Raw genomic sequence first — 21383 nt, forward strand, 5'->3', positions numbered from 1 at the left:
TGAAAACCACCATTGATTATTATTTCAATCCTTCAAATCCAAGAGCATGGTTGAATAAGAGGGCATGTTGGACCATACTAATTGTGTAGTGGGTACTAATCCTAATTCAATGCTCTCTTCTTCTTTTTTTTCAATTTGATTTATTTTTCAACATTGCTTAGCCCATTAAAACTGGTAAAATATGCTGATATACATGGACGAAATAAGAAGACAAATAAACTCAGGATTGAAACCAGAAAGTGACTAATATAATACAGATTCAAGTTAGTAACCCTTGAAGTGTTGAGTCCTATAATTAAGTCTTGCTTAGCTATAAAATAAATAGTATATTTGAAGATTAATATAATAAAGCTGTTGATACAAAGAACGCGCTGTTTAGGTAGTGCGTATGGATAGAGTAGAGCCGGTGTATTATTCCTTTAGTTGTCAGTTAGTTATATATGCTAATTATTTCTTTTGGCTATAAACAATTTAGTTTGTAAGCGTAGACATCGAAATTTTAATGAATTAAGCTCATACGATATTTGGACTAAATTCAAGATACTACAAAGCGAATCTTGTACTAGGAGTATATTAGGGCTGCTTGGAGGCTACTACTTTTACCTAACTCTAGATAACTCATATAAAACAGGTTACATATTTCCTTAAAAAAGAATCTTAAAAATTGAGATCATCTCGAAATTCCGTAAATTCATGGAATATTCACAAAGATCAAAGACATCAAATATTGTCTTTCACAAAGCTGCAGACGTGATTTTCTTCATTTTCATGGAGATCAAACATTCCTGGAAAACAATTTAAATCTAGGAAGAATCAAGGGAACAAACAGAATTGTACCCACAAAGATTCATCAATAAAAATTATTTCTTTTCATATATTTTTGTGATTGCAGTTAATTTTTAGCACTTAAAAATTTATTGCCAATAATAAATTTTGTTAAGTTTCAAAGATTAACACATGCGTTTTTACTAACTCTCTCAGATGCGGATTCAGAATATGAACATTATGAGTTTGAGTTCGGAACTCTACCACAGTCATTTGATTTATTGGATTCAAAATTGTTATTTATATTTACTTAGTAAATTTTTTAGCATAAATACAAAATTTAAGTCTATTAAAGTTATTGAATTTGGATGAACTTATATATAAAGCACTACATCCGTCTCTGTTCTTTCTCACGCACACATCACCTTTGGCTGATAGGAGAAAAATGAAAATCTCAAATTTTTCTGTCAAATACATTAGGGGAATCTGCAAATCACTCCCTTGGTCCCGTGTAAACAAGTTTCTCCACTCGAGCTAGTTTTTTTGGTTGAGTTAGGTCCTAAATCATAATTAAAAAGAGGGCTTGTTAGACCATAATAATTGTGTATTAAACCAATTTAATTAGATGATGTTGGATAGAGTTGAGGAAAAAATTATTCACTAACTTCCTATTCTTCAATTGGGTGGTTACGGATGTTAGGCCTGATTCTCGTTATTCTTATATCGTCCAAAACTAGCTAGTTTGTTCTCCAATTGAGTAGTTACTGATAGAAAATTGTAAAAATAGTAACCATGCTATCACTTATAGGGTGGTTGTATACAATATAATCAGCGTTTGTAAAAGTATTAAAAAAAATAATCACCACTTAAAAACACGGCAAATTAGGAAAAAAGTCACATGAACTCTAAGAAAATTTGATTTGATGTATGTACTGTCATAAAGTTTTAAACTTATACAAGTAAAATACATTCATTGTGTTCTGATCACAAGCATGTGAAAAAATATCTTCGCCGTATGATACTTACTAGGCGTTTGGACATATTTTTTTTAAAAAAAAAATAGTTTTTGAAAAAACTCATCTTCAAAAAATCTCAAAAAACTTACAATTTTCATGGACAAACACATTTTTAAAACAAAAAATCGGAAAAAAAAATATTATGGACAAACGTGTAGATATTCGAAATGTCATTTTTGAATTACTCGAGACCAATCATACTAATGTATCTAACACTTGCACCTTTTTATTTTTTCCACTTTTTCCCCTGTCTTATTCTTCGTTCTCAAAAGTATAGTCACCTATCAAACAAAAACTCTCCAATACAATTATTTTTCTATCGCTTCTTTAAGTTATAATTATGTTTCAATTACTTTATAAATGCTGATTATATTTCAATCGACAACTTTAAAAATTGATATCTGAAAAATCATCCAAGAAAATTCCAAGGGGTTGCTTTTGGAGTTTTGGATTTAAAAGATTATGCTGCTTATATTCTCGCTTCTAGCACATGTTTCTACCTTTCCAAATCTCCTTTATATAATTTACTAAGTCATCATCACGAAGATTGAATGAAAGTGACAAAGACAAAGATACTTAACATGACAAAATTACAAAAGTCAACTTTCTTACTTTTATCAATATATAATAATTCAATAGAAACTATATTTATACTATGTTTCAATTTTTTTGAACATTTTCCGAGGTCAAATTGACAAATTTTTTATGGGAATTCAGATATAGATTCTTTAGTTTTTTAAAATAAAAATTTATAAGTACTATATATAAGTTACAATAGTTAACAATTCAAAATATTTAAAAATTATTTACAAAAAATATACTCAAAGAAAACTTATATAGGTTTATTCTTACTGAAATAGAGGGAGTAAGTATTTTATGCCAATAGCTCTCGTTAATCGTTTAACAATAACAGAGAGTATTGTTCACTTTGGAACTTCTTAATTACTTGATTATTCTTTAAAAAAAAAGAGGATAAAACCCATGGAAATTTTTTAATGTTCGAAAACTTTAAGAAGAAAAGATCAACTTTTCAGGAATCATTTTGTTTTTCTGTTTCTTTTTTTCTTCTTCTTCTTTAATTTTAATGTAAACAACTTGAAATTAAGCAGTAGGTTATTGAGACAGTACCATCTTTGTTTTATTATCAAGAAAAACCATACAGTTACAAAAATAGTAAAAAATAGATACAAAAGAAAACAAGATACATGTACCTCAAATCATTCACGCTGTCACACAACACACATAAATACAAAATACAAAATGATTGAAACTTGGTACCAAAGAAATTATAGAGAATTTTACCCTATTAATTCACAAATGCACATTGCTTTCTAATTTCACCATTAGAACCTGTCTTCACTTCAATTCTTCCCATTTTTTCCATGGCTTGAGCAAATTCAGCATAGAACTCTTTGAGTGATCCTTTTACAAGTTGGTTGATGTATGATTTTGTCGTAGAACTTGTTGTTAAGGCTGCATCAGATTGGAATAAACCTCTCCTCTTGAGTAAAAGCTTGAAGTAACTAAGATCAAATGTCCTGAAACTACCAGGGTCCATCTCAACTATTGTTGTATTGTCATTAATGGATTTGCATTTCTTGGCCTTAAGATTGGCCGCGTATTCACTGTCCAGAGATGGATCTTGAGTATCAAAAGTTCCAGTGAAATTGTACAGACGTGAGGAAAATGATGGGCAATGAGAAACTCCAATAGTGTGAGCACCTGAAACATGTTAAAATATAGTAAATAAAAGCCGGCTAACTTTTCAATGAGATGGCCACACAATTCAGCATGACAGCATAGACAGAGATCCTAAGATCAAGTCTCACCGCCATCTATTAATACAGCCTATATATATACATGTGGACTAGAAAAATTAAAAGAGTATGTATTTTGACTTACCAGACAATAGGACTAAGTCTTTTAGATCAAGACCCTTCTTGGCAAAAGATGACTGAAGTCTGGTGAAGTTACTAGTTGGAGCTGGAATGTCTGCTAAGGCTTCTGATGCATTTGATATTCTTCCATCTCTTCTACCCGTTGGCACGTTCCAGTATGGACCTCCCTATTAATATGCGAAGAAAAGGATTAATCAGAACAGAAAATGGTGCTAGAATTTGAGAATTATTTATTCAATATTTTGCTTACTGTGACAACTACAGAGTCTCTGGCAACCAAGGCAACAATATCAGCACAAGAGACAACTCCGGGGCATTCTGCTTCCACTATTTTCTTCACACCATCAATGAAGGAGAATCCTCTCAGTGTTTGATTTGGGATTGCCACTTTTTCGGTCTGATTTCCTGTACTCTTTGTGGAATTCAGCAGCACAGAAGCATCACAACCCTGCCAATACAACAATAACAATTACGTGTCAATCAGTAAAAATTTGGGTCAGTTATATAAATCATCATTCATGTCACGCTACTTAAGTCCGTCTCAATTCAATTACGATAAATGTATATACTTACCCTGACAAAGCAATCATGAAATTGCATTCTGAGTAAGGCAGCTGCAAGAGACGGAGCGTTAGGAATGTGCTTCTGGACATAGTCTTGAATAATCTTCTCTGCTTTTGGGCAACTCTTGCTATAGAAGTTGAGTTGTAACTGGCCATGGCTAGACCCTAGGATTCCTACAAAAATCAATACTAGAAAACCCACAGAACTATATGTAGCCATTTTGGAATATAATGCTACTTAGTTTTCAAAGAGATCTCTTGTTTTGTTGTGTTTCTGTACTCAAACAGCATGCATTAGAGCTAATTTATAGGCACTTTGTTTGTTTGATCTAACTAACATGTGTTTATTTTACTACCATTTATCTTTTTCTTCTTTCTTTCTTAAATTTTTTAATGCAATAGAAAATTCATTAGTTATAGTCTATCTCTATTGCACTTGCTCAGTCACATCGATCATATATATCATAATCACGTTGACCAATCAACCTTCCCAATAATGAAGCAACCAATTATTTGGGCTTATAATCATCTTTCCTGTCTTTTCTTTTTCAAAAAATTTGCCATGACATGCATCAACGTTGAATAGTACTAACTCAATAGGTATATAACATTACATGTAGCAGAGACAGATCTATGATTTAAGCTCCATGAATTCAATCTTTAAAGTTTTTAACATTGAATCCGTTGTACGTATTTTTAAAATTATGGATTCATATCTACTATGCAGTTTTTTTGAATTTTTATACGTAGCTTTATGTTTTGCGTCGAAAACACTGGGTTCAGATGAAACCGCTTGTAACGCGATATCCACCTCTACCTGCTCCTGGAGTATATCTATCATGTATGTTCGTAATGGTGCATGTGAAGTCCAAGTACTTTTAACAAACAGGAACAAATACCTGCTACTTTAGCAGCCAGGACAGCTCAAATATATAGATGCTCATGGCATATCCTAGTTTATTAATCAAGTCTCCAACCTGTTTTGCTACTTGTTCTATTTCATATATATTCAGTGAGATGCAGTCTTCGATATAGATAGAAGAAAGGAGGAACCAAGTAAGAACAAATTTTCTTTATATAAATTTTTGAGATATTAATTGTATACTTGGAAATGCAATACTTGCCCATGAAAATAAACATGTTGAGAAACAAAATGTGTTTGTGAAAAATAATTTGTAGCACTCATAGCTACAGTCCTAACTCGATTATTTCCTAATAATTTTTGTACCTCACAAGCCACATTAATTAGTTGGCCAACACTCACTCGACCTTGAACCACCGGAGCATTACAAATATTCGGTATATTGCCCCGGGGAAAGGCTACATTTAGTGCCGGACCGATGATTAATTTGTCAACGCGCCCAGGTTTCTTTTTTCAAGCACGGAAACCCCAGAACCAGAAGTAGTAGGATTGATTCTATAATAATAAAATAAATAAATATACCGAAATATTTTTGCAAAAATTATCGAATCAAAATAAATATCCGCTAGCACGTCGATTGCTTAATTCAATAAAATGAGAATTAACACTCGATTTCGTTGGCACCATGCAATTGAACCAATTCAATTGTTTGCCCTTTGAAGATCTGGTTAGCTGCATTCTTCTTCACTATTTGACTTGGGATATATAAATAACAGACAACTAAAGGAATAACCACTACTAGAAATTCGGTCAAAAGCGACCACAAAAAGCGACCAAAGTTGGTCGCTTATAGGCCTAAAAGCGACCAAAAAGCGACCAAACATGCCTGGTCGCAATATTGTTGGTCCCTTTATTTTAGGGACCAGAGTTGGTCGCTAATTAGTGACCAACTTTGGTCTCTAAGGTAAAAGGACCAAATATTCTGATTTTGACTTTAGTGACCAACTTTGGTCGCTATATTAATTTAATAATATAAATTTGGCGACCAAAGTTGGTCTCTACATATGAAATACGTTGTTTTTAATTTATCATTAATCATTAGAAAGCGACCAACTTTGGTCTCTAATCCAAATATTATATTTTAAAATCTGGACAATAAAGACCAAAGTTGGTCGCTAAATTCAAGAATTTAATTTTTTTTTAAAGATAAGCGACCAACATTGGTCGCTATATTTCCAGAAATTGTATTTTTTTAATAGAAATCTGGGCAGGTAGCGACCAAGGTTGGTCGCTATTGCCCAGAAAATTATTTTTTTATAGTGAAATGCGACCAAATAGAGACCAAAGTTGGTCGCTTTTCTTGGTATATTTTTGGCAGAAACTGCCTGTTTTGGCAGCTACACCACCTGCCAGCTTACCAAACATCCTAAACAGGCATTTTATGCCAGCAACAACAACAACAACAATTAAAAGCAACAATCAATAGAACTAACACATTAAGCTAACAAAACTAAGTTAACGCTTATTACAAGCCCATTCGAACTAAAAAGAACTAACACAATAGAACTAAATTTTTTTGTCTAGTTCAAAGTATATAAAGTACTCAAGGAGTGTTCTTTCAGCATCCTCGTCCGAAAGTTGGATTGCCTCGCCCGATTCATTAGGTGGTTGACTGCGTATGAATTCTCCCACGTCAGCTGCATGTGAAGCGAACCTATATGAAAAATTATATATATTGAATTAGTATTTCAAAATTTATATAAAAGTAAATCAAAATACTTAATGAAAAGTAAAAAACTTACATGTATATAGTCGAGGCTCGACCCTCCTTTCTGAATCAGTCTCTTTCTTCTTCTTTACAATACGAGTTTCATTGAATAGCTCATTTTGCTTCATTGGCATCATAAAGCTGTCTGGTGGCTTTGGTGATTATCCTCGTGGTACTATTACTCGGGATGAACTTGGATACAGAGAATAACTTGGATACAGTACCTGACAGGGTGTGTCTTTGATCAATTGTTGATCTCTATAGCTACAATGATAATGAGAAGGCAACGACATGTGTTTCAAAATAGTGATGGTATAGGTAGGATTTAACATTTCCTAAGTAGATAAAAGAGGTTATAGAGGAATTCTCTACTTCACTTTCCAAGAGGAAAAGAAGTTTGATTGATAGTGACAACGTTGATGAAGACGGAATGTTTTTCGTTGGTCATGACAGTTCCCATAAAGCGGGGATCATAAGACTCTATGATGACAAAGATTATAGGAAGTTTTGTTCTAAACTTTCTTCCAAGTCTGATCCGTACAAGCTTAATATGATATTGGTGATATTTCTTCGGATTCAGACAATGATTTGACCGACAAAAGTATGGAAATGCTCTTAAAAAGAATTAAAGGTAAAATGTTTTTCTTGGTAGAGAAGGATGCTGAAAAGATTTTACCTTTAATTCTTTTGAAGAGCATTTCCATACTTTTGTCGGTCAAATCATTGTCTGAATCCGAAGAAATATCACTAATATCACATTAAGCTTGTACGGATCAGACTTGAAAGAAAATTTAGAACAAAACTTCCTATAATCTCTGTCATCATAGAGTCTTATGATCCCCATTCTATGGGAACTGCCATGACCAACGGAACACATTCCGTCTTCATCAACCTTGTCACTCTCAATTAAACTTCTTTTCCTCATGGAAAATGAAGTACAAAATTACTCTATAAGCTATTCTTTTATCTACTTAGAAAATACTAAATTCCTACCTACACCATCACTATTTGAAACACATGCCATTGCCTTCTCATCATCATTGTCGCTAATGAGAAGAACAATTAAAGGCACACTTTGCCAGGTACTGTGTCTTAGTTATTCTTGGTGGAAGTTCTATTGCTTGTCTAATAACGTCATCAACCTCTTCTAATAATCCTCTGGCAATCTAAAATTCCAAAACATAAACTAAAAGTTCAATTCATATCCTAAACCTTCAATTCATATCCACAAAAGTTCAAGTCATATCCTAAAGGTTCAACTCATATCGTAAAAAGTTCAAGTCATATCGTAAAATTTCAATTTATATCGTACAAGTTCAATTCACAAGAACAAAACCTAAAAACTAAAAGTTCATCAATTCTTATCCTACGAGTTTAAACATAAACTAAAAGTTCAATTTATATCCTAAAGGTTCAATTCATATCCACAAAAGTTCAAGTCATATCCTAAAATTTCTATTTATATCCTAAAAATTCAACTCATATCCTAAAAGTTTCAATTTATATCCTACAAGTTCAATTCACAAGAACAAAACCTAAAAACTAAAAGTTATATTCATATCCTACGAGTTTAAACATAAACTAAAAGTTCAAGTCATATCCTAAAGGTTCAATACATATGCTAAAGGTTCAATTTATTTCCTAAAAGTTCAACTCATATCCTAAAAGTTTCAATTCATATCCTAAAAAGTTCAAGTCATACATAAAAGCTTCAATTTATATCCTACAAGTTCAATTCACAAGAACAAAACCTAAAAACTAAAAGTTATATTCATATCTTACGAGTTTAAACATAAACTAAAACTTCAAGTCATATCCTAAAGGTTCAATACATATCCCAAAGGTTCAATTTATTTCCTAAAAGTTCAACTCATATCCTAAAAGTTTCAACTCATATCGTAAAAAGCTCAAGTCATACATAAAAACTTCAATTTATATCGTACAAGTTCAATTCACAAGAACAAAACCTAAAAATTAAAAGTTCATCAATTCTTATCCTAAAAGTGGGCGACTCGTTGTACTCAAACAAGAGCCACACAACGATTCGCTTAAGGCCTTAAACATTAACATTGTCTTGAACTTTAAGAGAAAATCCAAATATACTATCATGTGTCTATATTAAATATCTACCTATAAACTAATCAAGATTAAACTAAAAGTTCAATTTATACCCTAATATATATCTACCTATGAATCAAGTCTTTGACGTTAAATTAGTATCTATTGCTTACTAAAATATTGAAGGAGAAATACTCAATAAAGCCTAGCCTAAATATTCAACCCATACCCTAAACCCTAGATTTCTATAAAATGTTAAATAATGATAAATACAATCTAAACCCTAGGTTTCTATAAAATACAATGTTAAATAATCAATTGAAACACTAATTCTAGGTTGAAACAATAAACAATTGAAACACTAATTGAAACCCTAGGTTTGTAATTCTAACCTTGAATTTTTAGGAGGTGGAGAAGGAGAGACGCAACAGCGGCAGAGGCGACGGCGACGACAACGACGGCAGCTGAGCGGTGGTCGTTGGTGGCGTAGGTGGGGCCTGGTGGTGGGAGTTGGAAGGGGGGGTGGGGTTTGAGTGTGAGAGAGAAAAGAGGGATTTTAGGAATTTTTAGAAAGAATGGGAGGGGATCCCGGTTTTGAGAGTTATGTAATTAAAATAGCGACCAACGTTGGTCGCTATTTTGGTGGGTAAAACAGTTTTGAATTTTTAGACATAGCGACCAACTTTGGTCGCTATATTCTGACCGTTTGACCAAAATAGCGACCAAAGTTGGTCGCTATTTCAAAAAAATATATATATATATATATAAGCTATATTCGATACGGTATTACCTCATACACTTATACTTAGTGCATAGTATAGCGTAAGTACATATATATATATATATATATATATATATATATATATATATATATATATATATATATATATATATATATATAAGCTATATTTGATACGGTATTACCTCATACACTTATACTTAGTGCATAGTATAGCGTAAGTACATATATTATATATATATAAGCTGTATTCGATATAGTATTACCTAATACACTTATACTTAGTGCATAGTATAGCGTAAGTACATATATTATATATATATATATATATATATATATATATATATATTATATAATATATATATATAAGCTATATTCGATACGGTATTACCTCATACACTTATACTTAGTGCATAGTATAGCGTAAGTACATATATTATATATATAAGCTATATTCGATACGGTATTACCTCATACACTTATACTTAGTGCATAGTATAGCGTAAGTACATATATTATATATATATAAGTTGTATTCGATACGGTATTACCTAGTACACTTATACTTAGTGCATATTATAGCGTAAGTATATATATTGTATATATAAGCTATATTCGATACGGTATTACCTCATACACTTATACTTAGTGCATAGTATAGCGTAAGTACATATATTATATATATATAAGCTGTATTCGATACGGTATTACCTAGTACACTTATACTTAGTGCATAATATAGCGTAAGTATATATATTGTATATATATAAGCTGTATTCGATACGGTATTACCTCATACATTTATAGTTAGTGCATAGTATAGCGTAAGTACATATATATTATATATATATAAGCTATATTCGATACGGTATTACCTAATACACTTATACTTAGTGCATAGTATAGCGTAAGTATATATATATTGTATATATATAAGCTGTATTCGATACGGTATTACCTAATACACTTATAGTTAGTGCATAGTATAGCGTAAGTACATATTATATATATATATATATATATATATATATATATATATATATATATATATATAAGCTGTATTCGATATGGTATTACCTCATACACTTATACTTAGTGCATAGTATAGCGTGTGTACATATATTATATATATATATAAGCTATATTCGATACGGTATTACCTCATACACTTATACTTAGTGCATATTATAACGTAAGTACATATATTATATATATAAGCTGTATTCGATACGGTATCACCTCATACACTTATACTTAGTGCATATTATAGCGTAAGTACATACATACATATATATATATATATATATATATATATATATATATAAGCTGTATTCGATACGGTATTACCTAATACACTTATAGTTAGTGCATAGTATAGCGTAAGTACATATATTATATATATATATAAGCTGTATTAGATATTATATATATATATATATAAGTTGTATTCGATACGGTATTACCTCATACACTTATACTTAGTGTATAGTATAGCGTAAGTACATATATTATATATATAAGCTGTATTCGATACGTTATTACCTCATACACTTATACTTAGTGCATAGTATAGCGTAAGTACATATATTGTATATGTAGACACACACGCCCGCTTCGTAGTATTATTCATCCCTTGTATTACAAAATTATTAACGACTTACATTTATATTATTTACATAGTAAACACAAAAGTAATTTTTAAATTTGACCATATAGAGACCAACTTTGGTCGTTAACTTTAAATGAATTTAATTTAGCGACCAAAGTTGGTCACTAAATGTACATGAATTTAAATTAGAGACCAAATTTGGTCACTAAAATTTAATCAGATTTATTTATATTTTATATAATATTTAAATTAATAATAAAAATTGTTAAACGTTAGAACTGGGTCCCACATTGGCGACCAACTTTGGTCGCTAAATTTTGAATTATATTTATTTATATTTTATAAAATTTTTACATAAATATATATTTATTAAAATATTATAACTGGGTCCCACTTTAGTCGCTATCTTCTTATCCTTCCGTTAGCGACCAACTTTGGTCGCAAGTTTTAAATTATATATATTTATATTTTATAAGTTTTATAAAATAATAATAAAATTATTAAAAAAAATTGTGTGGGTCCCACTTTTGCGACCAACATTGGTCGCTAAACTCTGTATCTTTGACCAAGCAAGTCTGACCAGTCCAGTCAACAGTTTGACTAAATTTGCGTCCAAATAGCGACCAACTATGGTCGCTAAATTATTTCAAATATTTTTTTTTATTATTTTCGGTAGTTTGGCGACCAACTTTGGTCGCAAAAGACCAAATTTGGTCGCCAATATTTGGTCGCTTTTTGGCCGAATTCTAGTAGTGAACATACCAACTCAGCTCTATCCGTATATACTACCTAAACAGCGCGTTCTTTATATTACAGCGCTATCTTCAAATATTTAAGTTGTACTTAAACCAAGAACTTTATCATAGAACTCTACAGTACTTAAGCTGCATATTGTTTCTTAACTTCAGTATGTATTATAGTCGATCACAGTTTTATTTTTCCAAATTTTAACTTGATAGAGTTGTAATTCTAGAACTCCTCTACTATGCTCCCTTTTTCGGTGTGAGATCTTTTGGAGAAACTCACGCAGATTTGGCTCAAACGAATAATAATACACTTTTGGTTGCCGTGATTATGAAAATATTTCCGGTACAAAAGTCGGTATCATCATTTTATTTTGGGAAAATGCATAAGTACCCCCTCAACGTATGACCGAAGTTGCAACTACACATATTTTCTTTACGGGAATCCTATTACCCCTCCAATCTATTCTAAAATGGAATAAATATCTCCTTGAAATGTCATAACCAGATGTTTCTTGGGAGGTGAAACATGCTCGCATGCCATATATATATTTTGTTACTCTTTTTTTTTCCCTCTCATTATGTTTCTTATTTTGATCTATTATTCTATCCTTTTATGACTAGTAGCAACATGACAACAATGAAATCCAAAATTTTAATTCTCCAATATTGATTTCGGTCAAAAAAATATTCACGTAATGATAATTTCTTTGGTCGTCGTTGCTGCCGAATTTTTAAGAAAAGTATTGTATATTTTCGAAAAGAAAGGAAAAAAATATTTGTTTAAGTTAGTCATAATTAATTAAGTGTAATAAAAAGATAATACGTGTACATATAATCAAAATTTAAATTTATTTTCTTGCTAATGCAAAGATAAGAATAAATTCATAAAAGTTTAAGGAAAAAATACAAATCTAAAATTAATTTTTTTTTAAAGGAATAGTGTTGTAAATGGAGCTCGATGCCTTTTAATGGTGGTTGTCATCTTGGAAAGAAGGAAAAAAAGTGTAAAAGACAAAAAGATTAAGAAAAAGACAAGAAAAAGAAAAAGACCAGCAAGTAAATTGTGGGTTTCTCACTCTCTTTGAGAGAGTGAAACACACACTTTGCCACGTCATCATTTAAGGTGGCAATAATTTCATTTTATAATAATTTATGGGGTAATAGGATCCTCAAAAAGAAAAGGTGTGTAGTTGGAACTTCTGTCATAGATTGAAGAGATATTTATGCATTTTTCCTTTTATTTTCTATATAAGTAAACATATAACTAATACTAATAATATGATTTTATACTGGAATCTTGGTACCGTTGTGAGATAACAATCCAACGATTAGTTATACCTGGATACAAACAAGTAAAATGGATCGCAATAAATTTCCCTTATTCAACAAAAGTTATTTAAGGTGGGCAAGTTTAAAATTGAAAATAAAAGTTTATCCAGCTAAGCTTATTTACTTTAAAATTAAACACAAGTTTTAGATTATCCATGTTGGGATCGAATCCAGGCGAAATGCGGAAGCAAACCTTGGTAACAATAAATTAGACGACGCAATAAAGTATATTAAAGAGGCATAATGTTTTAATATGGTTTGTCAATTGACCTACTATATCAACCTACTAATAATTAAAAAAAAAATTATTTACGAGTTACAAGAGAATGAATTCTCACACTAAACAAGACTCTTTGAAAGACTACATTGTGAATGCTATTATATTCTTATGCATGAAGGAGAGATTCCCAGTTTATATAGGACACGATCTTTTCCTATAAGTAAGGATCTGTTAAATATGGGAAATATCTATATTTTCCTTTAACGAAAAACAAAAATCAATTATAGGAAACTCTTTTCCCTATCTTCGCGGAAAGGTAAAATCCAATATGGTAAGAAAATCACGGTAAACCCTAACATGAATGGTTGACATGGTTGATAGTCTGCTGAATCTTCTTTCAGAATAGTAACAAATCAACCATACAACAGTGGCAAGAAAAATTATAGAAGTTTGTCGTTCTCTTTCTCCTTTCTGTTCTCTGGTTGTTTTGTTTTCTGGTAATCAGTCCATTTCGCATACATTAGCAATAATAACATTAAAAAATGCTTCACTTAGAAGGTGCTAACTACTAAATTTTAAAATCAACTTTCCATTACTACAGCTCGGCCAACTTTAACAAATCAAATTAAAGGATTTTTATATCGCAATCATCTTCCTATTTAAAGGACATGTATTTGAGTGTCCCAATCATCACTTCAAGCAAGAAAGTACATTGAGATATTCATCATCCTTTGTCCAAAAAAGATAATGGCAACATTAAAGTTTCTTTCATTTCTCATTCTTCAAATTTTTTGCATAATAGAGGTTGCTAATTCCCAAGGTGTAGAAGTAGGGTTCTACAAGAAAACATGTCCAAATGTGGAAGCAATTGTCAAACAGACAACAGCTCACTACATTTCTCGTGCTCCAACCCTAGCTGCTCCTTTGTTGAGAATGCATTTTCATGATTGTTTTGTTAGGGTAATCACCATGTTTTTATGCCTTATTTATCATATTCCTATGTTTTTTTAAACATTTTTCACGTAATGCACTAAAAAAATCATTTAATCATGCAGGGATGTGATGGTTCAGTGCTACTGAATTCAACAAAAGGTAACCAAGCTGAGAAAGATGCAATTCCAAACCAAAGCCTAAGGGGATTCCAAGTAATTGATGCTGCTAAATCTGCTTTAGAGCAAGAGTGTCCTGGCATTGTGTCTTGCTCTGATATTTTAGCCTTAGCAGCCCGTGATGCTGTTGAACTGGTAACTAATTACTATAGTACATTTGGTCCTATTTGTTAGCATTTCAAATATAATTTTTCTTTGAACATTATATATTATGGGTTGTTTCAGATTAATGGACCAACTTGGGCAGTTCCCTTGGGAAGAAGAGATGGGAGAGTTTCAATTCTCTTAGATGCCTTAAAGAATTTGCCAACTCCTTTTGATAACTTCACTACTCTTAAAACAACATTTGGCTCCTTGGGCTTAAATGTAAAAGACCTTGCTGTTTTATCAGGTAAAATTGATATTTTATTGTGAAACAACTCCATGTGGAAGAGTTACATTAATTCAAGAATCTCAAAAATCTATAACATATATTTATATTCTCTTATTTTCTCCTTGTTTATTCGTAGGAGGACACACTATTGGAATGTCACATTGTTTTTCCTTCTCAAGTCGTATGTACAATATCACTGGCAAAGGTGATACAGACCCAAAGATGGATCAGAACTACATAGGTCGTTTGAAGATCAAATGCAAGCCAGGAGATGTGACCACCATCGTCGAAATGGACCCTGGAAGTTTTAAGAGTTTCGACACTGACTATTACACCATGGTTAGCAAAAGAAGAGGGTTGTTCGCATCTGATGCAGCCCTTCTTACTGATAGTCAAACAAAAGCTTATGTCTTGTCCCAGCTAAATCCCTATGCATCCACTTTCTTCAAGGATTTTGGAGAATCAATGATAAAGATGGGCAAAATTGGCGTCCTTACTGGGAAAGCAGGCGAAATCAGAAAACACTGCGCCTTTAGAAACTAAAGGAATTTTTATAAGCTATTTCCCTTGCAAAATTCTAGTCATTTCGTACTGTTATCCTTAACGGAGTTTCTGTTGTGAGTACTCATTTTTCTATTTTGAATAGCTCATATGTAAGGTGTATCTTTTTGGTGGTAAACTTATTGTGTTGTAAGTTTGTAATTCAGTTCATTAAGCATGAAGCTAATAAAAATGTTGCTTTAATTTGCTTTTACTAGCATGCGTGATTAGAATTCCCATTTTGTTTTACTGTTAAGCTATTAGGACGATGAGCTTTATCACAAATTAAAATTTATTCATAACATTCCTAGTAAGATGTTTTCACATAAGTATAAAATAGAAGAGACCGCGTGTAGATTGTATGACACAAATGTTTAACCAAAAATTTGAATTTCGGTCAAAGCTTGTTTTAAGAAGAACTCGGGTTACTGATAATGAAGTAGAAATAGAAATAACTGGTGTAAATAATAGCTGAATGGAAAGCAAAGTAAATCAGTATATTCCAATAGTATTTTGTGCCCTTACAAATGTCCATTCCTCACTTTTATAGTTATTTCTAAGTAATACGTTTTTCTCCTTTCATAATGGTGTCATTATGGACAATTAATGACATTTAATGTAACGTTATAATTGTCAATCGTAACTGTTTCGATACAGATTCTATAATATTTTCCGTAATTAATGACTATTAATTACCAATAATACGTATCTATACCCCTTTTGCTATTTAGGTTCATTCTTCCGATGCCTCTTCAGAATATTAAGAGGTTCGAGCACCTATCCCTTTTGGATTTCTTGGATCTTTGCTTGTGCCTGCTAAAGCTCGTGCCTCTTCAACTATTCTTCACCAACTATCATTCTTTTACCACTCCACGTGTCATGACATGTCACCACATAATTAATTCGATACATTAACTTGATTTTTCCCAATACAGATAGTTCCCCCACTTACCATTTATTCATCAATAGAATATTTGGGAAGTGATTTTATTAAAGTGGGTATTTTTGCCGCCATTATACCTTCTCTGGAACTGACGCTTCATATGTCACTTCCATTTAATGGTCGTGACGCGTGGCATCTTCTAATTGGTTCTGCAACTTTTCATCGTCTTTTAGGGCTTTTTTGCGGCTTCATCAATTACGAAGCGACAGTTTCCATCATGACGTTTCCATCATTACACCTTTTTCTTTGACAGTTGCTTCTGAGTATAAATATAGCTTTTGTCTTTGTCTTTCTCATAAAAAGTTTCATATCTTAGAATATTCGCTCTTGTTTTCTTCTTCCTCGTACTGCCATGTCTTCTTCAAACCTTAATCCTCGAAGAGTCCCCATTGTTGATGATCTTCCTCTTGCTCTTGTTAGAAGCAGAAGAGGAGGAAGACTACATAGTTTAGGGTCTTCATCTATACGGGGTACTTCTTTACCTCTAGTGAGTTCTACTCCTCCTTCTAGAACTAGGGGTTCTCTTTCCCATAGACCTTCATCTAGAAGTAAAGATTCTAATGAACCCGTTCATGAGCCTTTAGTAGATGAAATTGTCCCTGCTGAACTATCTTTTTACACTAATAGAGAATCGATTATAAACCAATTTTCTTCTATGTCTTCTTTAGGTCGTGCTGATATTTATCCTTCTTAAATCACCGAAGGTCTGATCTCTGTTGTTCGTAGGGATTGCGGAGACCTGATTTCCTTATTATAATTCCTAATGTGAACCAAAGAATTACATCTTACTTGGCCGGGTTTTCTTTTGTGTATACATATCCCTTTACGCTGAATTTTAAACCCCCTCATTGATCCTGTTATCATTGAATTCTGTCGTTTTTTCGACGTTTGTTTAGGACAGATTTTCCCCATTGTGTGGAGGGTTATTGCTTGTTTAAGGCATTTAACAAGGTTGGCTAATTTGCCTTTTGCTTTCTTCCATTTGATTCATCTCTACTCCCCTAAGCTTTTCTGTCATAGGATTTTCATTTTAGTGGCGAGAAGTAAGAGAGTGTTAGTTAGCTCAGAGGATGATAAAGACCGTGGCTGGTATGCCAGGTTTGTTGCTGCCCCCACTGTTGGTTTAGTTATGACGACCCGGCCGGTCGTCTTAAGAATTTACGCCCCAATCCCCTAATAACTGCTTTCCCCAAGTTTATTTCTGCTAATTTGATTTGGCGGAATGTTCAGTTTTGAGTTTTGGAGAGTTTTGGGACACTTAGTCCCTAAATGAGAGCTTAAGTGTTGGAAAGTTGACCGTAGTTGGAATAGTGCGAAGACGGACTCGGAATGGAAACCCGATGGTTCTGTTAGCTTCGTTGGGTGATTTGGGGCTTAGAGGCGTGTTCGGATGTGTTTTGGAGGTCCGTAGTTAATTTAGGCTTGAAATGCCTAAAGTTGAATTTTTGGAGTTTTCGGTCCGATAGTGAGATTTGGTTCGAGGGTCAGAATGGAATTCCGGAAGTTGGAGTAGCTTTGTAGGGTTGAATGTGGCGTGTGTGCAAAATTTCAGGTCATTCGGACGAAGTTTGATAGACTTTTTGATCGAAAGCGTATTTTCAAAAATTTAGAGTTCTTAGGCTTAAATCCTTGGTTAATTCGAGGTTTCGATGTTGTTTTAGGTGTTTTAAGGATTAGTACAAGTTTGGATAGTGGTTTGTGACTTGTTGGTTTCTTTGGTTGAGGTCCCGGGGGCCTCGGGATGATTTCGGATAGTTGACGGAAGGATTTTTGAAGTTAAGAAATACTTACTCCCTCTATTTTAGAAAGAATAAACCTATATAGGTTTTCTTTGAGTATATTTTTTAAAATAATTTTTAAATATTTTGAATTGTTAACTATTGTAACTTATATATAATACTTGTAAATTTTTATTTTAAAAAAACTAAAGAATCTATATCTGAATTCCCATCAAAATTTTGTCAATTTGACCTCCGAAAATGTTCAAATAAATTGAAACATAGTATATAATATAGTTTCTATTGAATTATTATATATTGATAAAAGTAAGAAAGTTGACTTTTGTAATTTTGTCATGTTAAGTATCTTTGTCTTTGTCACTTTCATTCAATCTTCGCGATGATGACTTAGTAAATTATATAAAGGAGATTTGGAAGGTAGAAACATGTGCTAGAAGCGAGAATATAAGCAGCATAATCTTTTAAATCCAAAACTCCAAAAGCAACCCCTTAGAATTTTCTTGGATGATTTTTCAGATATTAATTTTTAAAGTTGTCGATTGAAATATAATCAGCATTTATAAAGTAATTGAAACATAATTATAACTTAAAGAAGCGATAAAAAAATAATTGTATTGGAGAGTTTTTGTTTGATAGGTGACTATACTTTTGAGAATGAAGAATAAAACGGGGGAAAAAGTAGAAAAAACAAAAAGGTGCAAGTGTTAGATACATTAGTATGATTGGTCTCGAGTAATTCAAAAATGACATTTCGAATATCTACACGTTTGTCCATAACATTTTTTTTTCCGATTTTTTGTTTTAAAAATGTGTTTGTCCATGAAAATTGTAAGTTTTTTGAGATTTTTTGAAGATGAGTTTTTTCAAAAACTATTTTTTTTTTAAAAAAAATATGTCCAAACGCCTAGTAAGTATCATACGGCGAAGATATTTTTTCACATGCTTGTGATCAGAACACAATGAATGTATTTTACTTGTATAAGTTTAAAACTTTATGACAGTACATACATCAAATCAAATTTTCTTAGAGTTCATGTGACTTTTTTCCTAATTTGTCGTGTTTTTAAGTGGTGATTATTTTTTTTAATACTTTTACAAACGCTGATTATATTGTATACAACCACCCTGTAAGTGATAGCATGGTTACTATTTTTACAATTTTCTATCAGTAACTACTCAATTGGAGAACAAACTAGCTAGTTTTGGACGATATAAGAATAACGAGAATCAGGCCTAACATCCGTAACCACCCAATTGAAGAATAGGAAGTTAGTGAATAATTTTTTCCTCAACTCTATCCAACATCATCTAATTAAATTGGTTTAATACACAATTATTATGGTCTAACAAGCCCTCTTTTTAATTATGATTTAGGACCTAACTCAACCAAAAAAACTAGCTCGAGTGGAGAAACTTGTTTACACGGGACCAAGGGAGTGATTTGCAGATTCCCCTAATGTATTTGACAGAAAAATTTGAGATTTTCATTTTTCTCCTATCAGCCAAAGGTGATGTGTGCGTGAGAAAGAACAGAGGCGGATGTAGTTCTTTATATATAAGTTCATCCAAATTCAATAACTTTAATAGACTTAAATTTTGTATTGATGCTAAAAAATTTACTAAGTAAATATAAATAACAATTTTGAATCCAATAAATCAAATGACTGTGGCAGAGTTCCGAACTCAAACTCATAATGTTCATATTCTGAATCCGCATCTGAGAGAGTTAGTAAAAACGCATGTGTTAATCTTTGAAACTTAACAAAATTTATTATTGGCAATAAATTTTTAAGTGCTAAAAATTAACTGCAATCACAAAAATATATGAAAAGAAATAATTTTTATTGATGAATCTTTGTGGGTACAATTCTGTTTGTTCCCTTGATTCTTCCTAGATTTAAATTATTTTCCAGGAATGTTTGATCTCCATGAAAATGAAGAAAATCACATCTGCGGCTTTGTGAAAGACAATATTTGATGTCTTTAATCTTTGTGAATATTCCATGTATTTACGGAATTTCGAGATGATCTCAATTTTTAAGATTCTTTTTTAAGGAAATATGTAACCTGTTTTATATGAGTTATCTAGAGTTAGGTAGAAGTAGTAGCCTCCAAGCAGCCCTAATATACTCCTAGTACAAGATTCGTCTTGTAGTATCTTGAATTTAGTCCAAATATCGTATGAGCTTAATTCATTAAAATTTCGATGTCTACGCTTACAAACTAAATTGTTTATAGCAAAAAGAAATAATTAGCATATATAACTAACTGACAACTAAAGGAATAATACACCGGCTCTACTCTATCCATACGCACTACCTAAACAGCCCGTTCTTTGTATCAACAGCTTTATTATATTAATCTTCAAATATACTATTTATTTTATAGCTAAGCAAGACTTAATTATAGGACTCAACACTTCAAGGGTTGCTAACTTGAATCTGTATTATATTAGTCACTTTCTGGTTTCAATCCTGAGTTTATTTGTCTTCTTATTTCGTCCATGTATATCAGCATATTTTACCAGTTTTAATGGGCTAAGCAATGTTGAAAAATAAATCAAATTGAAAAAAAAGAAGAAGAGAGCATTGAATTAGGATTAGTACCCACTACACAATTAGTATGGTCCAACATGCCCTCTTATTCAACCATGCTCTTGGATTTGAAGGATTGAAATAATAATCAATGGTGGTTTTCATCTCGCTTTACCAATTCAATTCGGATGTGCAATCGTGTAAAAAAAAAATTAACGTTGGATTAGATGTGGACCTAGGATTTTAACTCAACCGGGATACTAGTATTCTGCTCAATCGGTGACCCTAAAGGTTTTAGTATTCAAGATGTCAAGTTATTTAAATTAATCATTTTTAAGGTATACATATATAAATATATAAAATTTCTATCAAAGTTTACGGGGTCTGGCAATGGTGAATTTATATTAGTATTAATTATGTGTTTACGTGAATCCAATAATTTTACACGTGTATTTTATTTGGAGGCACATTAACTGTCCATCTTTCAACTTAATACTGTGTGATAATTAATGTGGCTTATATTGTGCATTTCTGCGTGTATATGATATGACTCCAAACTCTATATATGTACT

General features: G+C 31.9%; 2 protein-coding genes across 2 annotated transcripts; one reads left to right on the plus strand and one right to left on the minus strand.

Annotated features, from left to right (window-relative positions):
- Nucleotides 1-2894: 2894 nt before the first annotated feature.
- On the minus strand, nt 2895-4514 carry LOC104243231 (peroxidase 3-like). Its single transcript, XM_009798389.2, has 4 exons — nt 4253-4514; nt 3930-4127; nt 3684-3846; nt 2895-3503 (listed from the first exon to the last, which is right to left on the minus strand). The coding sequence occupies exons 1-4, from the start codon at nt 4460-4462 to the stop codon at nt 3088-3090; spliced, it is 987 nt and encodes a 328-aa protein (XP_009796691.1). The 5' UTR covers nt 4463-4514; the 3' UTR covers nt 2895-3087.
- A 9764-nt stretch (nt 4515-14278) lies between these two features.
- On the plus strand, nt 14279-15809 carry LOC138872043 (peroxidase 27-like). Its single transcript, XM_070149994.1, has 4 exons — nt 14279-14533; nt 14629-14817; nt 14908-15073; nt 15192-15809. Exons 1-4 carry the CDS (start codon nt 14321-14323, stop codon nt 15596-15598), a joined length of 975 nt encoding a protein of 324 aa, XP_070006095.1. The 5' UTR covers nt 14279-14320; the 3' UTR covers nt 15599-15809.
- The last annotated feature ends 5574 nt before the right edge of the window (nt 15810-21383 follow it).

This window comes from Nicotiana sylvestris, chromosome 6 (genome assembly GCF_000393655.2).
Source record: "Nicotiana sylvestris chromosome 6, ASM39365v2, whole genome shotgun sequence".
Lineage (NCBI taxonomy): Eukaryota > Viridiplantae > Streptophyta > Magnoliopsida > Solanales > Solanaceae > Nicotiana > Nicotiana sylvestris.

Excerpts from the sequence above, each read along its gene's own strand:
- LOC104243231 (XM_009798389.2), bottom strand. The coding sequence starts at position 4,462 with ATGGCTACATATAGTTCTGTGGGTTTTCTAGTATTGATTTTTGTAGGA. Across the intron at positions 4,128-4,252 it reads TTCATGATTGCTTTGTCAGG|GGTTGTGATGCTTCTGTGCT; the intron begins GTAAGTATATAC and ends TTGTATTGGCAG. Across the intron at positions 3,504-3,683 it reads AGACTTAGTCCTATTGTCTG|GTGCTCACACTATTGGAGTT; the intron begins GTAAGTCAAAAT and ends AACATGTTTCAG.
- LOC138872043 (XM_070149994.1), top strand. The coding sequence starts at position 14,321 with ATGGCAACATTAAAGTTTCTTTCATTTCTCATTCTTCAAATTTTTTGC. Across the intron at positions 14,534-14,628 it reads TTCATGATTGTTTTGTTAGG|GGATGTGATGGTTCAGTGCT; the intron begins GTAATCACCATG and ends TTAATCATGCAG. Across the intron at positions 15,074-15,191 it reads AGACCTTGCTGTTTTATCAG|GAGGACACACTATTGGAATG; the intron begins GTAAAATTGATA and ends GTTTATTCGTAG.